General features: G+C 43.8%; 6 protein-coding genes across 6 annotated transcripts; 4 read left to right on the top strand and 2 right to left on the bottom strand.

Moving 5' to 3' along the window:
- Positions 1–831: 831 nt before the first annotated feature.
- Positions 832–5,358, bottom strand: LOC132260597 (signal peptide peptidase-like 3). The gene is made up of 7 exons (XM_059758827.1): positions 4,748–5,358; positions 4,178–4,542; positions 3,992–4,114; positions 3,736–3,927; positions 3,208–3,661; positions 1,917–2,037; positions 832–1,831 (listed from the first exon to the last, which is right to left on the bottom strand). Exons 2-7 carry the CDS (start codon positions 4,410–4,412, stop codon positions 1,763–1,765), a joined length of 1,194 nt encoding a protein of 397 aa, XP_059614810.1. The 5' UTR covers positions 4,413–4,542; positions 4,748–5,358; the 3' UTR covers positions 832–1,762.
- A 17-nt stretch (positions 5,359–5,375) lies between these two features.
- LOC132260613 (large ribosomal subunit protein mL66) lies at positions 5,376–6,136 on the bottom strand. The gene is made up of 3 exons (XM_059758853.1): positions 5,948–6,136; positions 5,611–5,892; positions 5,376–5,538 (listed from the first exon to the last, which is right to left on the bottom strand). The coding sequence occupies exons 1-3, from the start codon at positions 6,054–6,056 to the stop codon at positions 5,414–5,416; spliced, it is 516 nt and encodes a 171-aa protein (XP_059614836.1). The 5' UTR covers positions 6,057–6,136; the 3' UTR covers positions 5,376–5,413.
- Positions 6,137–6,161: 25 nt separating this feature from the next.
- On the top strand, positions 6,162–7,247 carry LOC132260606 (mitochondrial import inner membrane translocase subunit Tim22). Its single transcript, XM_059758840.1, has 4 exons — positions 6,162–6,376; positions 6,435–6,559; positions 6,624–6,887; positions 6,950–7,247. The coding sequence occupies exons 1-4, from the start codon at positions 6,264–6,266 to the stop codon at positions 7,030–7,032; spliced, it is 585 nt and encodes a 194-aa protein (XP_059614823.1). The 5' UTR covers positions 6,162–6,263; the 3' UTR covers positions 7,033–7,247.
- A 165-nt stretch (positions 7,248–7,412) lies between these two features.
- Positions 7,413–12,691, top strand: LOC132260589 (small G protein signaling modulator 2-like). The gene is made up of 11 exons (XM_059758814.1): positions 7,413–7,691; positions 7,979–8,199; positions 8,263–8,877; positions 8,966–9,093; positions 9,155–9,528; positions 9,609–9,911; positions 9,973–10,844; positions 10,908–11,041; positions 11,104–11,283; positions 11,345–11,622; positions 11,694–12,691. The coding sequence occupies exons 1-11, from the start codon at positions 7,646–7,648 to the stop codon at positions 11,777–11,779; spliced, it is 3,237 nt and encodes a 1,078-aa protein (XP_059614797.1). The 5' UTR covers positions 7,413–7,645; the 3' UTR covers positions 11,780–12,691.
- A 354-nt stretch (positions 12,692–13,045) lies between these two features.
- LOC132265320 (elongation of very long chain fatty acids protein 7-like) lies at positions 13,046–15,216 on the top strand. Its single transcript, XM_059765920.1, has 4 exons — positions 13,046–13,206; positions 13,311–13,501; positions 13,893–14,276; positions 14,337–15,216. The coding sequence occupies exons 1-4, from the start codon at positions 13,146–13,148 to the stop codon at positions 14,502–14,504; spliced, it is 804 nt and encodes a 267-aa protein (XP_059621903.1). The 5' UTR covers positions 13,046–13,145; the 3' UTR covers positions 14,505–15,216.
- Positions 15,217–15,618: 402 nt separating this feature from the next.
- LOC132265694 (elongation of very long chain fatty acids protein AAEL008004-like) lies at positions 15,619–17,486 on the top strand. Its single transcript, XM_059766459.1, has 4 exons — positions 15,619–15,897; positions 15,961–16,157; positions 16,227–17,032; positions 17,093–17,486. The coding sequence occupies exons 1-3, from the start codon at positions 15,837–15,839 to the stop codon at positions 16,794–16,796; spliced, it is 828 nt and encodes a 275-aa protein (XP_059622442.1). The 5' UTR covers positions 15,619–15,836; the 3' UTR covers positions 16,797–17,032; positions 17,093–17,486.
- The last annotated feature ends 119 nt before the right edge of the window (positions 17,487–17,605 follow it).

Raw genomic sequence — 17,605 nt, 5'->3', positions numbered from 1 at the left:
AAGAAGAAAAATTTACCCAAGTCATTGTTTTCCCATGTTTTTGTTAGCAGATAAGAACTAGAATAAGAAATTTCTCTTAACAGCATCGGTAACAGTGTTAACCAGCATAAACAACACAGAAATAACAATAGTCACGAAGAAAATTCTCATGTTGATACAATAGATTCACGCTTCAACACTTTACTGAACTCTGGGAACGACTGAAGACTCATTTATATCATTGTAAAAAGATGGTTGATTACAGTTTCTTTGAGTCACAAGATAAAGAATGGCGGTAAATACGTTGCAATAAAAAAGAAAACATTTGTCGCCGAATAAATATTTGCCAATTAGAGGAAAATAATTCAACTTTAGTGAACAATTTGAAGTTGATACGTTAATATGGAAGGCCATATGGGCAAAAAAGCTCGCGGGCGTAAAGTGCTAAAAGCGCTAAAAGAGAAAAAGGAAATCTGATAAATTCATCACATTATTGAATGTCATTAAGTACTTGTGCCTGATTTTCCAGACTGTTGAATTTGCCAGTAAAGTCTGTCCAATGAAAAGAAAACAGCCTATTTTACCTTTGTTTTTCACGATGTAATGGAAGAACAGATGAACTCAAATCCTGCTTTTCAGATGCCTTTCCATTCAAAACGACGTGAGTCAAGTAACGATTTATTCTTATCTCAAGATTTTATCAAAAAGAAATTCTGAAAATATCCTATTGGAACTTATAAATTATCCGGGGGGGAAAATTAAAAATTTCCCTAATTGATCTCGGTTTGTTGCTTAAAAAGAAGAGATTTTTCACGCTTGAAAAATGCATTTGTTTTACCAGAAAATCATCACTGAAGAAAAATGGTACTTTTATTTTTTTACTCCTAAAATCATTTTCTATGCTTTTTATCACTATTTTTTCACACATATATTACGTTCATGATTGATGATTCTCATGTTTTTTTTTCATCTTCTTTTATATAATCTAAAATTGAGTGATTTGAAATACTCTCCTAGTTTTCCTTTTTTTTCCTTCTCCATCCAATATATAAGCTTCACATAAATATACAGTGAGACAAATCTAGACTTTTTTTTGTTGGTTTTCTCTGCTGTTTCATTTCATACATACATACATACATAATCGTATAAAAGCAACATGTACAGTTAGTATCTCTATTTTTATTACTTAATCACCATTTTCGCCCCCATTTGAATACTTTAATTTGCGGATTTCTGAAGTCCCACTAAATATATCACCGGTTGTTTGTTCATCTCTTTTTACATAACTTGTCAAATTTCTCTTTTTTTCTGCAATTCTATAGATTTTTTTTCTTCATTTTTTTCTTCTTCTCCACTCATCAAGAAAAAAGATTCTCATTTACACACCAAAAGTACATTAATTTTCAAACCACATTTGCAAAATTTCTCTTTCTTCTACACCAGGGGCTGCGCGCACATGTTAAATAATGCCGATAAAACTAATGTAATCGATAAATCTACATATCTAACTGTTACATACTTTTATTTAGGTTACTGGAGAAAACAAATGTCATGTCCTAAATCTCTAATCTTCAGACTCTTTCCATCAACATTGTGCTCAGTGCAGTCTAGCTCGTTTCTGTTGCACAAATTGCCTCAAAAGGATGCTTCTTTATACACATGAACTGAATGAATGTGTTTCTCTTCTTTCTCGCTCTCTTCCGCCCAAACAAATGAAGTGCATTGTTCTATAGTATGAGTTATTTCTCTAGTAGTTGCATCGTGACTCCTTAATTCGCTATCCTCAGACTTCCAGTTGTTTTGAAGACTGTTGCGTTATGAACGGTTCACTCCACATTCGCCTCAAATCACCCTGCGCGCGTGGGTGGAAAAGAGAACAAATATTGGCTGTGATATTGCGGAAAAAGATGGCATATTTGCAGAAAAAAAAACCTTACCTTGAGATATGCCATCGTTAGCAGAGGTAAAAGCGTGAAGGGAACTAAATAGAGGAGCGCCGGTTGAGCAGCCTTAAAAACCTCTGAACTGACTGTGGCGGTAAGAAGACCTAGAAAATATCTGCAAAGACAATTTATGCTTAGAATTTTGCTCATTCCATATTGCGACTATGAGAGGTTTGCAAACATGCGTTTTGATTCATTTGTTGCGCAACGTTTTCCACCTGCCTTATGATATTTATCCATCGTTAAACTCTTATGAATGATGTAATTTCTCTCTACCTAAATACCAATACATTGAAATGTTATATTCTGACAATCTTCTTTCTAGTACAGTCTCATCTTCTAAGATAAGTGTCAAAAAGTTCCATTATCTTCTCAGTCCTTGTTCTACAATGCGGCGTTTTATGAAGCTCATTCGATTGAGTAGACTGTCTGTTAATCTATCACACAGAATGTGTGACAAGCGCGCTCATTTCATTCTCCTGCCTGATCTGAATTCAACACTGACTGACTGTTATCAAAGTCAATGTCCTCAGATTCATACATTGTTGCATTCAAGCTGCAGTTTGATGTCATGCTTCATGATCAGAAACTTCTTCGTTGCTTCACATAATTTGACCACAATTCGAGAATTTTTTGCACCGTTTACTGAACATTACTACTTTTCCAATTATCTTTGGCAACTAAATGATGTCAAAATATGTTGATGTTAGCATTAAAATTCTGAATCTTCACGAATTCTCTATAGAATTTTTCTTAGGAGTGAGTATACTTATAATACCACAAAAATAGTATGAAATATGAAAAATACTTTCAACGCCTGGCATAGCCAATAATTGCGATTATCAGTTTTATACAATTTGTGCCATGTTTTTCTGAGTAATAAATCTTCAATTCTGTTAAAACAGAAGTCTTATTGCTGTTCTCATTCTAGTATTTATCGTCACTGAATTTTCTAGATAATGAGGAAAACATGCCATTCAAAATGTGATTTCCTGCAACGCTTGTGCATTAAAACCCCTGAATTTGCCTGATCACATTGGCTTTTTGCATGTTTTATGCAGAAATAGTCGTTTATATTCAACTATGAATTTCCAATTTTTGCACCTAATTTCAAATGCATTGAATCAAGAAATCACTTCTGCTTCGTAACTGATTATGCAATTATTCTAATTAAACTTTTACGCCTGGCCGAATTGGGCTGTGCCGAAATGTAAGCACTGACGTCACGCTGATAACACACTCGCATGTTTACACACCTCGCGCCGACGGATAAGAGCGCACTCACCCTAGCAAGGAACAATGGAAATACGTAAGTTTAGAACCGACTCCCTTTGGCGGTGGAACTCCAGTCTCGGCAGAAGTGCCCTGTGACTTCTTGTACGCATCGTAGCGCAGCACGAAGCACAGCAGCAGTCCCGGCATCACAATGTCTCCAAGGCCGAGCATGGAGAAGTGGCCGTTGTTGTGGATGCTGGGGAAGACCAGCTTTCCTGGCAGATTCAACTTGGGCGGCTCCTTCACGATGCCGCCCAGGTTCAGCTTCCTAGCCACGATTCCCACGGGATTCTCGGCTGGTCGCGTGGCGACTTTCACCATGACATTTGTGCTGAAGATGTAGGACGAGAAGAACACCCAGAAGACGTCGTAGATGAGAAGGCCCGTCAGGAGGAGCGTGGACACTTTGAGGCTCGGCAGACGGACAAATGCGATAAACGCCACGCACAGACCCATGCCCATTGCTGCAAAGGGACGGAACATGTCAGTCTTATTCACTTTGATTGATGTTGAATGTGTGCTGGCTTCCGTGACTCACCGTCCATGAGAAGCCAGTGGCCTGTGAGCACCCATATGCACACTATCGACACCGCCAGGGAGAAACTGAAGAGTTCAGCTGCCGTGAAGCGCCCGCAGATCCCAAATGATATCCGGTTGCCATCCGAGCAGGGACGGATGATGTATTGACACATCGGCAGGAGCAGGAAGGCCAATGCGACCGTGGCGATTACTGCAAAAGCCATGCGAAAGGGCACTTAGAACACCCCCAAAACACACTTGTTGCAGTTACTTACTCGCTGTGCAAACGGCGAACAGCATTTGCATGGAGTCGAAGAAGAAGAACATCACCAGCAGCGATATTGAGGCGCCCAGAGGCAAGCAGAGGGCATGCATTGTGTCCAATGTGGCGAATTTGTCTGTAAAGAGAGCAAGGGAGTGGTCAGCGATGGTGAGAGTGGCTGTGAGGGGAGGAAACTCACTTGTCTCCTGCTGAACAGGCTCTCCAGTCAACAGATTGTTCATACTCTCGCTCTGGCGCTTCTTCTCCTGGCGCTCGCGAGCCTCCTGCTCCATGTTCAGACTCCGGAAGCTGCCGTAGACGATGAGGAGCATGGAGATCAGACATGTGGACACCCGTGATGAGTCCATGATGTTGTACGCCCACTGGTATTCACGGAATTCGGTTGTTCCAGCACCACCCGCGCCTTGCGACATGACGCCCCACGTCGGCGCCCCTAAAACTTCTCCTGCTCCTCAGGTGAGTGCGTTGAGGTAACTCTGTTACCTGCTCAATCCCCTCTGTGACTACAGATCCTCTGAGGAAATTCCTTTCAGTCCAGAAGACCTGCGGAGACAGGCAGAAAGACACTCAGAGGTGGAGATTGAAGCAAATTGAGGTGACACCACATCAAACACAAGTGGAGGAAAACGTGAATTGACCTTTTTTGCCACTTTTATCTACATTTTCCAGATAAGCAAGTTTTTGCTCAAGAGCCACACACGGAATTGGTGAAATGAGAAACAATAGATAAATTGAAAGCACAACTTACACAATTCTTTTGCAATGGTTCCGGGGACACCAAATCCGACTATCTGGCACTCTCACGCACGTCTCCATACACGCAAAACATTGCTGAAGATCTCTCGGCCACAATTTCACAGCTCCCAGCAAGATTTAACTCATTTTGGAGCCTTTGAAGCAAGTTTTTTGTCGCAAAGAAATTTCACAGTCCGAAAGCTCAAAAGCAAACAGTATTCCTCTATGCATCTCACTCTCCACCTGCACACTTGCACACCGAGTGAGCGCGACAGCACGACTCCGCCGCCATATTTGCTCTCAGAGACACTCTGGAAAAGCTTTCTCGCCCAAATACACCCAAAAAACTTTTCGCCACCAGTGAAAGTCTCTACTTTTCAGCACAACCACCTGTCTTTCTCTGCACAATCTCAGCAAATCACTGCGGAGATTTCATGCTTGGCGATCCACTGACACTTTCCGCTGCTCATTTTTCACTACATCTCGAGCGAAATTCCACAAATCCAGCGCAAACTGCACGAGAAACCAATCCAGCGATTGATCGACAGTCGGCCTGAGTGTCACCTGAACTCACCATCCTTTGTATATACAAAAGTGGTGAGAATACCAACAAAGCTCGATTTAGGGAAAAGACGAGTCCGTCGAATATGATTCTAATATATTTTTTACTCGCAACTAACTAACACCTCAATCTCCTGATCTCCTTGGTTTTCTCCTCAACGAAGTAAATGTTGAACTTTCTCCATTCACGCCGAAGTTTGGGATCCTTTCTACTTGTTGCCGGTGTCAAGTTGCTCATCAAGCCTAAAATGCGGATTAGGAATTATTTTACGCCCTCTTCGAATTTTCTCATCGTCAGGAAGAATGATTTCTAACCGGCTTTCTGCGCCATTGCCACAAGGATCGACATCTTCTTTTGCTGCCTAGGGCAGAGTCCTGTCACCCTCCTGGGCAGCATGCAGCCATCAGATCGCACGTACTGGCTCAGGATCAGCACGTCCGTGTGCTTCACATCCAATCCCAGGGAGCATTTGGGGCAGAATTTCTTCTTTGACTGCTTGATCTCGCTGTATTCCTTCAGGAGAAACTTACTCCGAGGAGATTTCACGAACTGTCCTTCAATCGTAATGGTGTTTTTTTCATCCTGGGTCTTTATTACTGCAAAAGACAACATTGTAGTGACATAACCACAAAAGACGGTGCGAATATTTACTCTCTTTCACTTGAGTTATAGGCGTTACACCGAAGGGCCGAACTGTTTGGTTAATGCTGAAGGATATGGCTTTAATTGCTCTCGTAAAACTGCTTTGAAGGATGCTCATTTCGGCAGGAAAAGGAAAAATCCAGGAGCGAACCTTCACACTGCTGAGAGGTGAGAAAACTTATAGATAGAAGCATATGCTGCACGCGATAAGCATATGTTCGATTGTCGGTATTTGTCGATGAAGTAATCTCGGCGTGTTGTTGACAGATAAACAAGAGCCAAAAGAGGGGCTTTTTCACTTATTTTCCCGTGAAAATTCAGGGAAATGTTGCCGAATCCTGCAGCGGTAAAGCCAAAGGAAGGCGCGTCAAAAAATGCCTTCTTTGAACATGACGAATTGGAGTCAATGGCGAAGCATTTCATCGGCAGCATGCAAAGGTTAGGGAGTTTTATAGCAATTCTTTGGGAATCCTCTGAAGGTTCTTCTAATTTTTAGGTACCGGGAGAATATTGTGATTCCCAAAAACTTGGGCCCCGTGAAGATTCTCACCAATGAGGAGAAAATGATACAGAATGGCATGGATAGTTGTACATTCAAGTCTATCATGGCGTGTGTGATGGGTAAATACTGCTCTGAAGGGATTCATGATGAGATTTCTAATGGGATATTGCTTCTTTCGCTTAGGATACGGTTTGGGAGCCGCTATTGGTCTCTTCAGTTCCTCTGTCAATCCAAATATCGCCACTCCGGGCGTGGAAAAGCAGCAAACAGCGAGGGAGATTTTCCGGGAGATGAGAACAACAACTCATGGATATGCTAAGAACTTTGCCCTCATCGGAGCTGTGTTCTCGGCTGTGGAGTGCTCAATTGAGTCCAGTCGAGGGAAATCCGATTGGCGCAATGGCACCTATGCGGGTGCGATAACAGGTGGCCTAATCGGAGTGAGAGGTGAAGAAAGAATCAATGTTTTAATGCGAGAGAATATCGCTAATGCTCTTTTCTATTTTCAGCGGGCATCAAAGCGGGAATCATCGGAGCTGCTGGCTTTGCTGCCTTCTCCACAGCCATTGATTACTACATGAGACATCGATAGGGAGAGAGAATTGCTAGATGTATAACTGAAATTTAGATTAGAGCTGTTAGAAGAAAACATGATTCCAAGAGATACACTTTCCCAGACTCTCAGGATAATCAGCGAAAGAGAGCGAGAGCGAAGTGGCAAAAGAGGAAGGCCACAGAGAGAGAGAGAGAGAGCAGTGTGAATTGTCCCAGTGTTCAACAGTCAGGCGCAATATTGATTTCCTAGAGTGGCGAAGAGAGTGTCAGAGGCAAGAGTTAGCCGTGTATCTTCAGTGTGTGGTGAGAATTGGTCTGCTGAGGCAAAAAAGGGCGTTTTGTGACGCAAAAAGCCACCAAGGGATTTTCACAGCAGCCAGAGTCTCATCCTGGAGTTCAGCAAATGCATCGGAATAACCCAGATCGCGTCTGAGAGAGCGAGAGGATTTGAAATCCGAGCATAAATGATATTCGTGCCTGAGGAGGTGCAAGGGAAAATTTTCACTCGTCTCTTCCGGCTGGGGAGTTTGTCCGCCCATGACGAGCAACATATGAAAGGTGATTTTGTGGTGTATTCTGTGAATTTATCGCACATTGGTGACTGTGGCGGTTGCCAGGGCCCCAACGCACCCCACATTCATTGAGACATAATGGAGAAGGTGGCTGGAAGAGTGCTCAACATGTCTGGTCAAACAGGTGCGTATGGAAAAGGAGGAAGAGAGAGGCATAAAATGGATGTGTTCCCCACTCATTTTTTCACGCTAATCCTCACATTTCGCCCCGCAATGCCAATCACATCCGATATCATCGATTTTCTGCTATCAGTCCGCCCGAGAGAGCGTCAGCTCAACACTTTTTATGGTCGAAGGCATTGCAGATGGACCGTGGGTGTGGGAAAACGACATAATAAATCGGGGTCATGGAGTGGAGAAGCCCTAATGATCCCTTTTTCTCTCTTTCTCCATCTCTCGCCTATCCGATAGACTCAAATGATTACAAGGAGCGCCTCATAGCGTCCGTGAAGCGGGAGGTGAAGCAGGTGATGGAGGAGGCTGTGACCAGGAAATTCATTCACGAGGAATCAGGATCTGTCACCTCCCTGTGCGCCTCAGTCGAGGCGTGTCTCAGTCAAGGGCTTCGCAGACGTGCTCTGGGACTCTTCAAGACCTCATCAACCACTGCACTCCTCCACAAAGTGGCCAAGGTATCTCAATCCTCGCACGAAGAAGGGTTTCAAGTCTGTACTGGCGTTCTTTCCACTTTGCAGCACTGTCCCGAGGCGGCGTTCATCAGCAAGAGAGTGTTGGAGATTGAGCATGCCGATCCCAACAAGAGATCCTCCTCGAGTGGCGACAGCACGAGCAAACCACCGATCCTGAAGAAGAACAGCAGCAATTCTGTGTCCACGACTACTCCGCCAGCCGCTGCGCCCACGGTGAAGTACCTCTGGATCCGTCTGGCGCTGTATGACAAGAAGCTCTCTAGGATCATTGATCACTTGGTCACAAATGCTCCGCGCTACTACGATCGCGACTCTCTGGTCGCCGATGCTGATTACGGGTCAATTCTCAGCTCTCTCCTCGTAGGACCATGCGCCCTTGAGTACTCACGCACGAAGACGGCCGATCACTTCTGGACAGATCCGCCAGCAGATGAACTAGTGCAACGCCACCGCATCAGCTCGAGTCATCCCACGCCGCCGTCTTGTCGGCGTCCCATTCTCAACTTCAAGAGGAGTCTGCACACCAGCTCAGAGGACGGGAGCAGCAGCTCGTTCAAGTCGACAGCTTCGGCCACTGTGGCGAAGGATTACGTGGAGTCTCTGCACCAGAACTCCAGGGCCACGCTCTTGTATGGGAAGAACAATGTTCTGGTGCTTCCGGTGAGTTGTTATTCTTCAAGAGCAAGGATTTGAGACACCTCAAGTTCACTACAAGTTCAATTGCTTAATACTATCTACTTGTCTGCAGAAAGACGTCAAGGACGAACCAATGCCTGGTTATTTGAGTCTTCACCAGACCGCATATTCTCTGACTATCAAGTGGACTCCAAATCAGCTCATGAATGGCTACACAGAGTCAGAATCCGTGGACAAGAGGTGAATTCTCTGCGCCTCAACATATATTCTTTAAATACTGATCTGATCCTCTTCTTCGCAGCTCCTTCTGGGCTTATGCTCTCAATATTAACGTGGACGAAATAGTCTATGTGCATTGCCACCAGGCTCGCGGGACAGATACTGGTGGGACGATTATTCTCGTGGGTCAAGACGGAGTTCAGCGTCCTCCGATTCACTTCCCCGAAGGCGGTCACATGGCGTCCTTTCTGAGTTGCCTGGAGACTGGTCTTCTGCCACATGGCCAATTGGATCCGCCACTGTGGTCGCAGCGCGGCATCGGGAAGGTTTTCCCACTGCTGAGCCGTGGTCGACGCCGGCCACTTCCATCACTCCTCGAGGCGGCCACTTCTGGCGAGGAGACGCCCATTGACTACGTCTTTCGCGTGGTGAACAAGAGCAACCATGAGGAATTTCGTGAGTATCCTCGCCACTCTCTTGATTGCCATCTGTCATGTGTCCTGATTGTGCAGACTTGGTGCCTTTGCTGCTTTCAGTGGCCACTCACTCGATCCTGGACATTGGCAGGACCAGTCCGCGTCGTCATCAGCTCAGCAGCTGCAGCACGAATGAGAGCAGCGACTGCTCTAGCAAGAGTATGTCCATTGATTCAGCCAATCCGGCCCCAGATGCCATGCCGGAGGGAAAGAGCCAATCTGCCAGCATTGCTCTCGTGTGCTCCACAATGAGGCGTCAGATCATCTCGCGGGCTTTCTACGGTTGGCTGGCTTACTGCCGTCATCTCTCCACTGTCAGGACTCACTTGTCAGGACTGGTGAATGGAAGAATCACGCCAGATGGTAGGTTTTTGACTCTTCCCTTCTATGAGCCTTGCAATCTTACTGTGTTATTCTATCCTAGTCGGGACTGAAGAGGGTCTGACCAAGACCGTCTGGGAAGAGATGAATGCTGAAGGCGTGGTTTCAGATGATACAGAAGTCTACCGTCTGGTGTACTTTGGCGGTGTGGAGCAGAGCATCCGGAAGGAAGTGTGGCCTTATCTTCTGGGACACTACTCCTTCGGCTCCACTGTTGAGGAGCGAGCAGAACTTGACCAATCCACACATAATTACTATGAGACCACCATGAGTGAGTGGCTTGCCGTGGAGGCGATTGTGCGGCAGAGGGACAAGGAGAAGACGGCTCACGCTGTGGCTAAGCTGAGCTCAGAGAGTGGCAGCGGGGACAAGACAAAAGGCGTGCACCTAGATGGTGAGATGGAGAATGATGTCTTCGAGGAGAATGTCTACTCAGATATCTCCGACGTTGAGGGCTTTGATGACAATGATGCCAAGGATCTGCCGATGGATCCCAAGAATCCGGAAGACGCTGGGGAGGACAAGAAGGCCATGACTCTTGAAGTGGGTGCGGAAAGTACAGGAGGAAGTAACAAGAGCTCCCCAACTGCCTCGTCTTACGAGACTGTTGGGGCAGAATTCATCGAATTCGCCGATCCGATGTGCAAAATGCCAAGTCCGAGTGATGACAGGGAGGAAGAGGACAAAGATGAGGACACAGTATGCGGAGAGACTGCTCATGTGATAGTGACCAATGCCTCGATCGATGTGGTGAATCTGGGGGAAAGTGTGCCGGAAAAAGAAAAAGCTGCTGATCAAATGTCTCCTGTTCAGGAGACGCACCAGGAAGAGATTGGTCAGAACTCTCTGGATGCCCTTCAGGAGCCAAAGTCAGCTTGTGTCTCTCCGGCGAGCTCCAATGGAGGAATCTACAGCGTGAGTTTCTAATGAAAAAAAAGTATTTAATAGTGCTTTTTCAATGTTTTCTTCATTTTTCAGAGTGAACTTTTGGAGCTCTTCGGCTTGAATCTGCATAGAATTGAAAAAGATGTGAACAGATGTGATCGGAATTACTATTTCTTCGCCAATGATAATATTGGGAATCTCGATAAACTGCGGAATGTAATTTGCACGTAAGTTTTTTTTTCATGCGCATTACAAGAGAACACCGAATTTATGTGACGATTGATTGAAGGTACGTTTGGGAGCACTTGGATGTGGGATACATGCAGGGCATGTGCGACCTTTTGGCCCCAATCCTGGTCATCCTGGATGACGAATCTCTGAGCTACGGCTGCTTCTGTCGCCTCATGGAGCGAATGATTGAGAACTTTCCCAACGGTGACGCCATGGACATGCATTTCGCAAACATGAGGTGATAATTGTAATTTGGCATAGCAATTAATTTCAATTAGGTACACTCTCGGTGTTTTTAGGTCCCTCATTCAGATTCTCGACTCCGAAATGTACGATTTAATGCATGCTCACGGCGACTACACTCACTTCTACTTCTGCTATCGCTGGTTTCTGCTGGACTTTAAGCGAGAACTCGTGTACGCGGACGTTTTTGCCACTTGGGAGGTGATTTGGGCGGCCAAACATGTGGCATCGAGTCACTTTGTGCTCTTCCTCGCTCTCGCCCTCCTGGAAACCTACAGAGACATCATCATCGTGAACAGCATGGATTTTACGGATGTCATTAAGTTCTTTAACGGTGAGCTTTATGCCATTTAAGATGGTCTTAAAGGGATTACTTTAATCGCACACGTGTCTGTGTTATTGCAGAAATGGCCGAGAGACACAATGCCAATGAGGTGCTGAAGCTCGCAAGGAGTTTAGTGCTTCAACTGCAGACCATCATTGAAAATTAAATTCTTCACCCACACCTTGAAGGTCCTGGACAAGTCTTCTTTCTAGTGTTTGTACATAGCGAAGGGAGGGAAATTGATTAATATCTCTAAATGTCACTGTTACCTCTATAAAAATTTTACAATGAATCGCTTTTATAAGTTTTCCACAGTGAAGACGAAGAGCATCGTCAGAGATTTCAACCAAAGGGATAAAACTTCATTGACATGCTTTGTGTAAAACCCAATTTTTGTGAATTGACAAGAGGAAAAATAGCATAAGATAATCTATTGAATATATTTATGTTGCTGTTACAAAAAGGATGCCATTTTAAAAGAAAGAGTCTATTTATAGTGGAATTGTTGAGCACAGAATTATTTTTTTATCCTTAGGAATACAATCTGTGTTTAAATTAAAAGTATAACTTAAATTGTGCATCATAAACTGTGTTGAAGTCTACCAATGATCATAGCGATTAGCCACTGAATTGATATGCGCCAATTTGTGTAAGATGACAATTGCGGAGAGTGTAGAAGAAATCCAACCAAACAGGGCTAGAAAAAACTATTTTCATATCACAACAAAATGTGAGGCATGGAATCAATTTGGAAAAGACGTGAACAGAAGTATATTAAATGTTATATATAAAAAAGGTATAAAATCTACTAGTATTCCAAAATATTGAATCTATCTTTAATAGGTGTTTAGTACAAAAAATTGGAATGAAATATACAAAAAAAATTATGTAAAACTGAATGGATAAATAATGAAAAAATACCCTATTTAGAGAAAAAAAATAATCTATCGAGAGAAGAACTGTGACAAGAGATCGCGAGGAGGAATTCTGTGAGGAAAAGAAATCTTTGTGAGTCGAAATCAATTTTGTGCATCAACTGAAGACAATGATTATATTTGGGAATAAATATCTTGGAAAAAGCCACGGATTTTACCACTTCTGCATACTTTCCTTCTGTTTTGGCGGGTTTCTTGGGGAATTTAGTCGCTGAAAAAGAACTCAGAACAACAATGAACCATAACTATTTCTAATAACGACGCAAGTCCCGTTCTGAGAATTTCCTTGTCCGCTCCCTGACCTGATGACCCGCCAACTGCCTACGTCGAAGTCTCCCGATGCAAATGACTTGGCATCATTCATCCACACCAACATTGTCACTGTTAAGTGAGCAAAACAGAAGCTTCAATTACCATGTCATTATATTGCCACATAAGCTAAGCGCAATTCAACGAAAGCATTAAAATCAAAATTCACCGTCGTTTATCTGTGAGCCACTGAGTCGTTTTGGAACTTCCGCGTGGTTCAGTTGAACAAAGTATTCCCACCTTCGCGCACATCAAAGAAAACGCAGAGAATCAACCGCAGGATTCGCAATGGCTCTCGTCCTTAAGTTCTTGTACAACAATTTTTATTCCCTTTTCGTTGAATTTCAAGGTGATGCAGAAGAACGCAAATGAAGTGTATTTCTTATTAAAGCGTGATTGTGCGCTGCAAAATTCGCAGTACTAATAAAATGTGAAATGTGTTCTTCCTCGCAGATCCCAGAACCAAGGATTTCCCCATTCTGCACACCCTTCCACAAATTCTTGCCGTTATCGCGGCCTATTTGTACTTTATCAAATCATGGGGTCCAAGATTCATGGAAAAGAGAAAAGCGTACGAGCTGAAAACCATCCTGATTATCTACAACAGCCTCCAAGTTATCGCCAACATCTGGCTAGGAATCTATGTGAGTAACAAAACTGCGCCTCTTGCAAAATTGAGATTGTCTTGCAAATTTAGGAGTGATAATGTGAAAAATTAACTTGAATCGTTCTTCTCACAAATAGGAGTGCTAAAACAAAACTGATTAGCAATATTATTAATAATGATTATTTATTCAGACTGAATAATGAGATAACGACATGATAGAATTCACTTCCAAGGGAAGTTTTCATCATGACTGTGCAATTTTCCGAACAATTGTAGAGTCATGAAAAAATTTCCTGTCCGTGATTAGTGTATTGTGCAAAAATAACCCTCAGACTTCATAAATCTTCAATCTACAACTCGCTCAACTCGGTCTTCTGTTGTGGTTTGGGACTTTTTCACGTTTCTCACTATGAAATCCCACCTTTCAGGCGACATATCACTCGTACTGGAGAGGAGGATGGAATTTTTTCTGTGAACCAATACAGGAAGACTTGAGCCCTGAAGGTTATCGAGTGGCTTTTGCCATGTACTGCTATTACTTGCTCAAAGTGGCAGATCTCTTGGACACTGTCTTCTTCGTGCTGCGGAAGAAGTACAGACAAATCACCTTTCTTCACGTCTACCACCATGCCATAATGGCCTTTGGCACCTTCGTTGCGTCTAATTTCGTGATCTCCGGCCACGGATGTATGCTGGGCATCGTCAATTGCTACGTCCACGCCGTCATGTACCTCTACTACCTCATGTCCTGCTTCAAGCCCGACATGAAGAACTCAATCTGGTGGAAGAAGCACATCACGCACGTCCAGATGGTGAGCTCACATCGCCCTCAAAACTACCCTCAGATGTTATCATCTTCTCATGTTTTCCAGCTGCAGTTCAGCTTCCTCATCTACCACTTCGGCCGTCCGCTGGTGATGCAAGATTGCGACTATCCACAAGCCATGTGCGCCATCGCCTTCGTTCAGAACCTCTTCATGCTCCTGCTCTTCTCCGACTTCTATCGCAGGGCGTATCTCACAAAGAAGAAAGAACTCTGATCGCGCCACAAGTAAAGAGTATAAATTGGAACGCATGGCATGACTTTCTCTCTGTCTCTATCTGACCCACAAAGCCGCGAAAATGCGCTCCAATTGCAAATGGGGAAATTTGATCAATTCCTTCTTCTTCACACTCTCTTCCGCCTGGCCATTTTCCTCTACACACTAAAGACAAGTGCTCCACACCACCCAGAGAACAATAATTGTCGTCAGGCAGTATTACGAAAAAAAAGAACTTCAACAGTGACAAAACATTTATGCAAATTTTCCCGCGCGTTTTCTTGCTGGACAACACAAGACAGCAAAGGGGAAAAATAATGTGGATAAACACTGTTCAACTTATATTGAGCTGGGATTTATGTACAATTGAACTGGATTGAAGTGACTTTTGAGTGGCTAAACTAACTGAACTTTCCGGTTATTTTCATTATTAATTTTTAGCCTCTTAACAGCACAAATGTATCCATGAATGTGTGAATTTATGTAGAGGAAAACAAGCTAATTGCAGGACTTCTTTGAGATGAAATGCTCCACAATAGGAGAAGTTTTATATTTTAATCGGTATGTAGTTTTGTGCATTACGGGCTTTTTCTCCAGGACAATGAGAAAAACTGTAAACATTAGATATTTTAATTACAGGATTAAAAGTTTGTATGCAGAAAAATCAAGGATTTATTTAATGTATTTTGATGTAACTTGGCGAATAATTATTTTTTGTATTCTCTTTCATGTCAGGAAAGGGCTGGCAGTCATGGTCGCAACTTAATCTAGGTCAGCGATGTCGAGGCTAAATTCATAGACTGAAGACCATGAAATTCAGTTAAAATGCTTATGAGTTCTCACATGGCGACCAAAGAGATGATCTATTGCAAAAAATTATAATAATTGTTTCATAACAAAGCATTGGAGATATTGGTATTCCATTATCCCTAGTCTATCCATTTCGCGAAAATCACTTATTCAGTCGATTGCAATAACGCGTTTGAATGCGAAATTGCAGTGCGAAGAATGAATAAGAATTACCTAGCAATTAATGTGGACACCTTCTCTCCCTGTCTCACTCCAGGCTCTGCACTTGGCTCTGCATAGGACAGAATGGGAATGCCTCAAGTCTAAGCGCATTTCTAACTTTCTCTCTCCTGTATTGTTGCTCAATCTGGTTATAAATTATCGCGAGGACTTTGCATGCCAAGCACTCGGCCGTGTTGCCGTTGAATGCATCGGATTTATATTGCGATTTTGCCATTCAGTCTTTTGCTGATTGTGACCAGTGTCGTTTGATTTGCCAGTGATTTCCCTCCAGTCGATATTTGCCACTCATCCTGTCCAGGCATGGCCCTTGTCGTGCGGTCGGTATACAATGGATTCCAGGCACTCTTCCAGGAGCACTCAGGTATGCAGGATAAATCCTCTTCGCGTGGGCGTGAGTAATTTCACTCTTTCCACCACTTTGCAGATCCCAGAACAGCGGATTTTCCGTTCATGGGGGACTTTGGACTGGCTAAGATCCTCGCAATTATGATCATTTATCTATTCACGGTGAAGAAATGGGGCCCAAAACTCATGGAGAAGCGAACACCTTTCGAACTGAAAACCACCATGAATATCTTCAATGTCGTACAGGTTCTCCTCAACGTCTACATTGCAATATTCGTGAGTACCTTTCGCCCCATGCGCCAATGTGTAGGTCGCTGACCCTGCATTGTTGCCTTTTCCCCCCAGGGAGGCTACTATTCCTACTGGCAATCGGACTTTAGCTGGTCTTGCCAGCCTATCGACCACACCGTTGTCACTCCTGAAAGACTGAACCTCGTCTTCGTCAGCTATGTGTACTTCCTGTCGAAGATCCTCGATCTGGCCGACACCATCTTCTTCGTACTGCGCAAGAAGAACAATCAAATCACCTTCCTGCACACCTATCATCACGCCGGAATGATCCTGGGCACCTACATCTTCTCCAGGTTCATGTCGGGCAGCCACTCCACACTCCTCGGCGTCCTCAATGCCTTCGTCCACGTCATCATGTACACCTACTACTTCCTCACATCCTTCAACTCCGATCTCAAGAACTCGATCTGGTGGAAGAAGCACATCACACAACTCCAGCTGTTCCAATTCCTCATCCTCATCCTCCACTTCGCCCATCCACTCATCCGCCGGCCAGACTGCTCGCATCCCCGGATCCTCCTCTGCATCGCCATGATGCAGAACATCTTCATGTTCTGCCTCTTCTTCGACTTCTACCTCAAGGCCTATCGCCGGAAGAAGATCAAGAGGGAGTCCACTGATTGAGCGACCAAAAGAGAGACTTCACTTTGTATTACGGCAAGATTAAATGATAAGCGACGACTTCTGCTCTTCTCTTTCTCATTCTCACACCATTTTCACACTCATGAGGGGAAAATTGGCGCCAGTTTGGCATGGAATCTGCCCAATTCTCCACTTTGGATGCGCAGTTGGGGCTTAAAGTGTGTCATCAAGCCAAGAAAGTGCGTCAAGGAACATCAGTGTCGCTCCTCATGTTAGCTGTGAGTGTTTGCAACCAATCCTTTTTTCGCGATTAATCTAATTACGTGATATACTTCTAGCTTCCAGCCACTCACGTGCATCACGTTATTAATCCCAAGATGACCAATTCAAGACGTAAATCAACCGAGATGGATTCCTGGCGAGTTTGCGAGAAAACTAAGTATGACAAACTCAACGCAGAGCTACCAGAAGTCACTGAAAAGACTAAAATAATTCAATCAAGAACAACTCAGACAGACACTGAACAAAACAAAGAATCTCTCTGGAAAAATGCTGCATTCATCTCAAGACGGCTATTAATTGTGATTTTGGTGCTAGTTTTTACAGTGATATTAGTGAATTTGGGCAAATTCTACAGAAAGCACATGGACAGTGCGGAAAATCATTAAACAGCATGACTTCTCTTTATGGACTCCTGCCAAGAAATTTATCCGTGAAATAAATCACTATATTTTACGCAGAAACATTTGCCATGTTGTTTGACTTTTTGGCGGGAAAATGTGCAGCAAGAGCGCTCCATGCGACTGGATCCGACAACAAAAACCATACGTGAGAAGTCGCTCAGTTGACAC

Source organism: Phlebotomus argentipes, unplaced genomic scaffold, assembly GCF_947086385.1.
Source record: "Phlebotomus argentipes unplaced genomic scaffold, Phlebotomus argentipes genome assembly contig_6, whole genome shotgun sequence".
NCBI classification, from domain to species: domain Eukaryota; kingdom Metazoa; phylum Arthropoda; class Insecta; order Diptera; family Psychodidae; genus Phlebotomus; species Phlebotomus argentipes.
The sequence above is the reverse complement of the archived record's forward strand: the minus strand, read 5'-3'. Positions and strand labels throughout refer to the sequence as shown.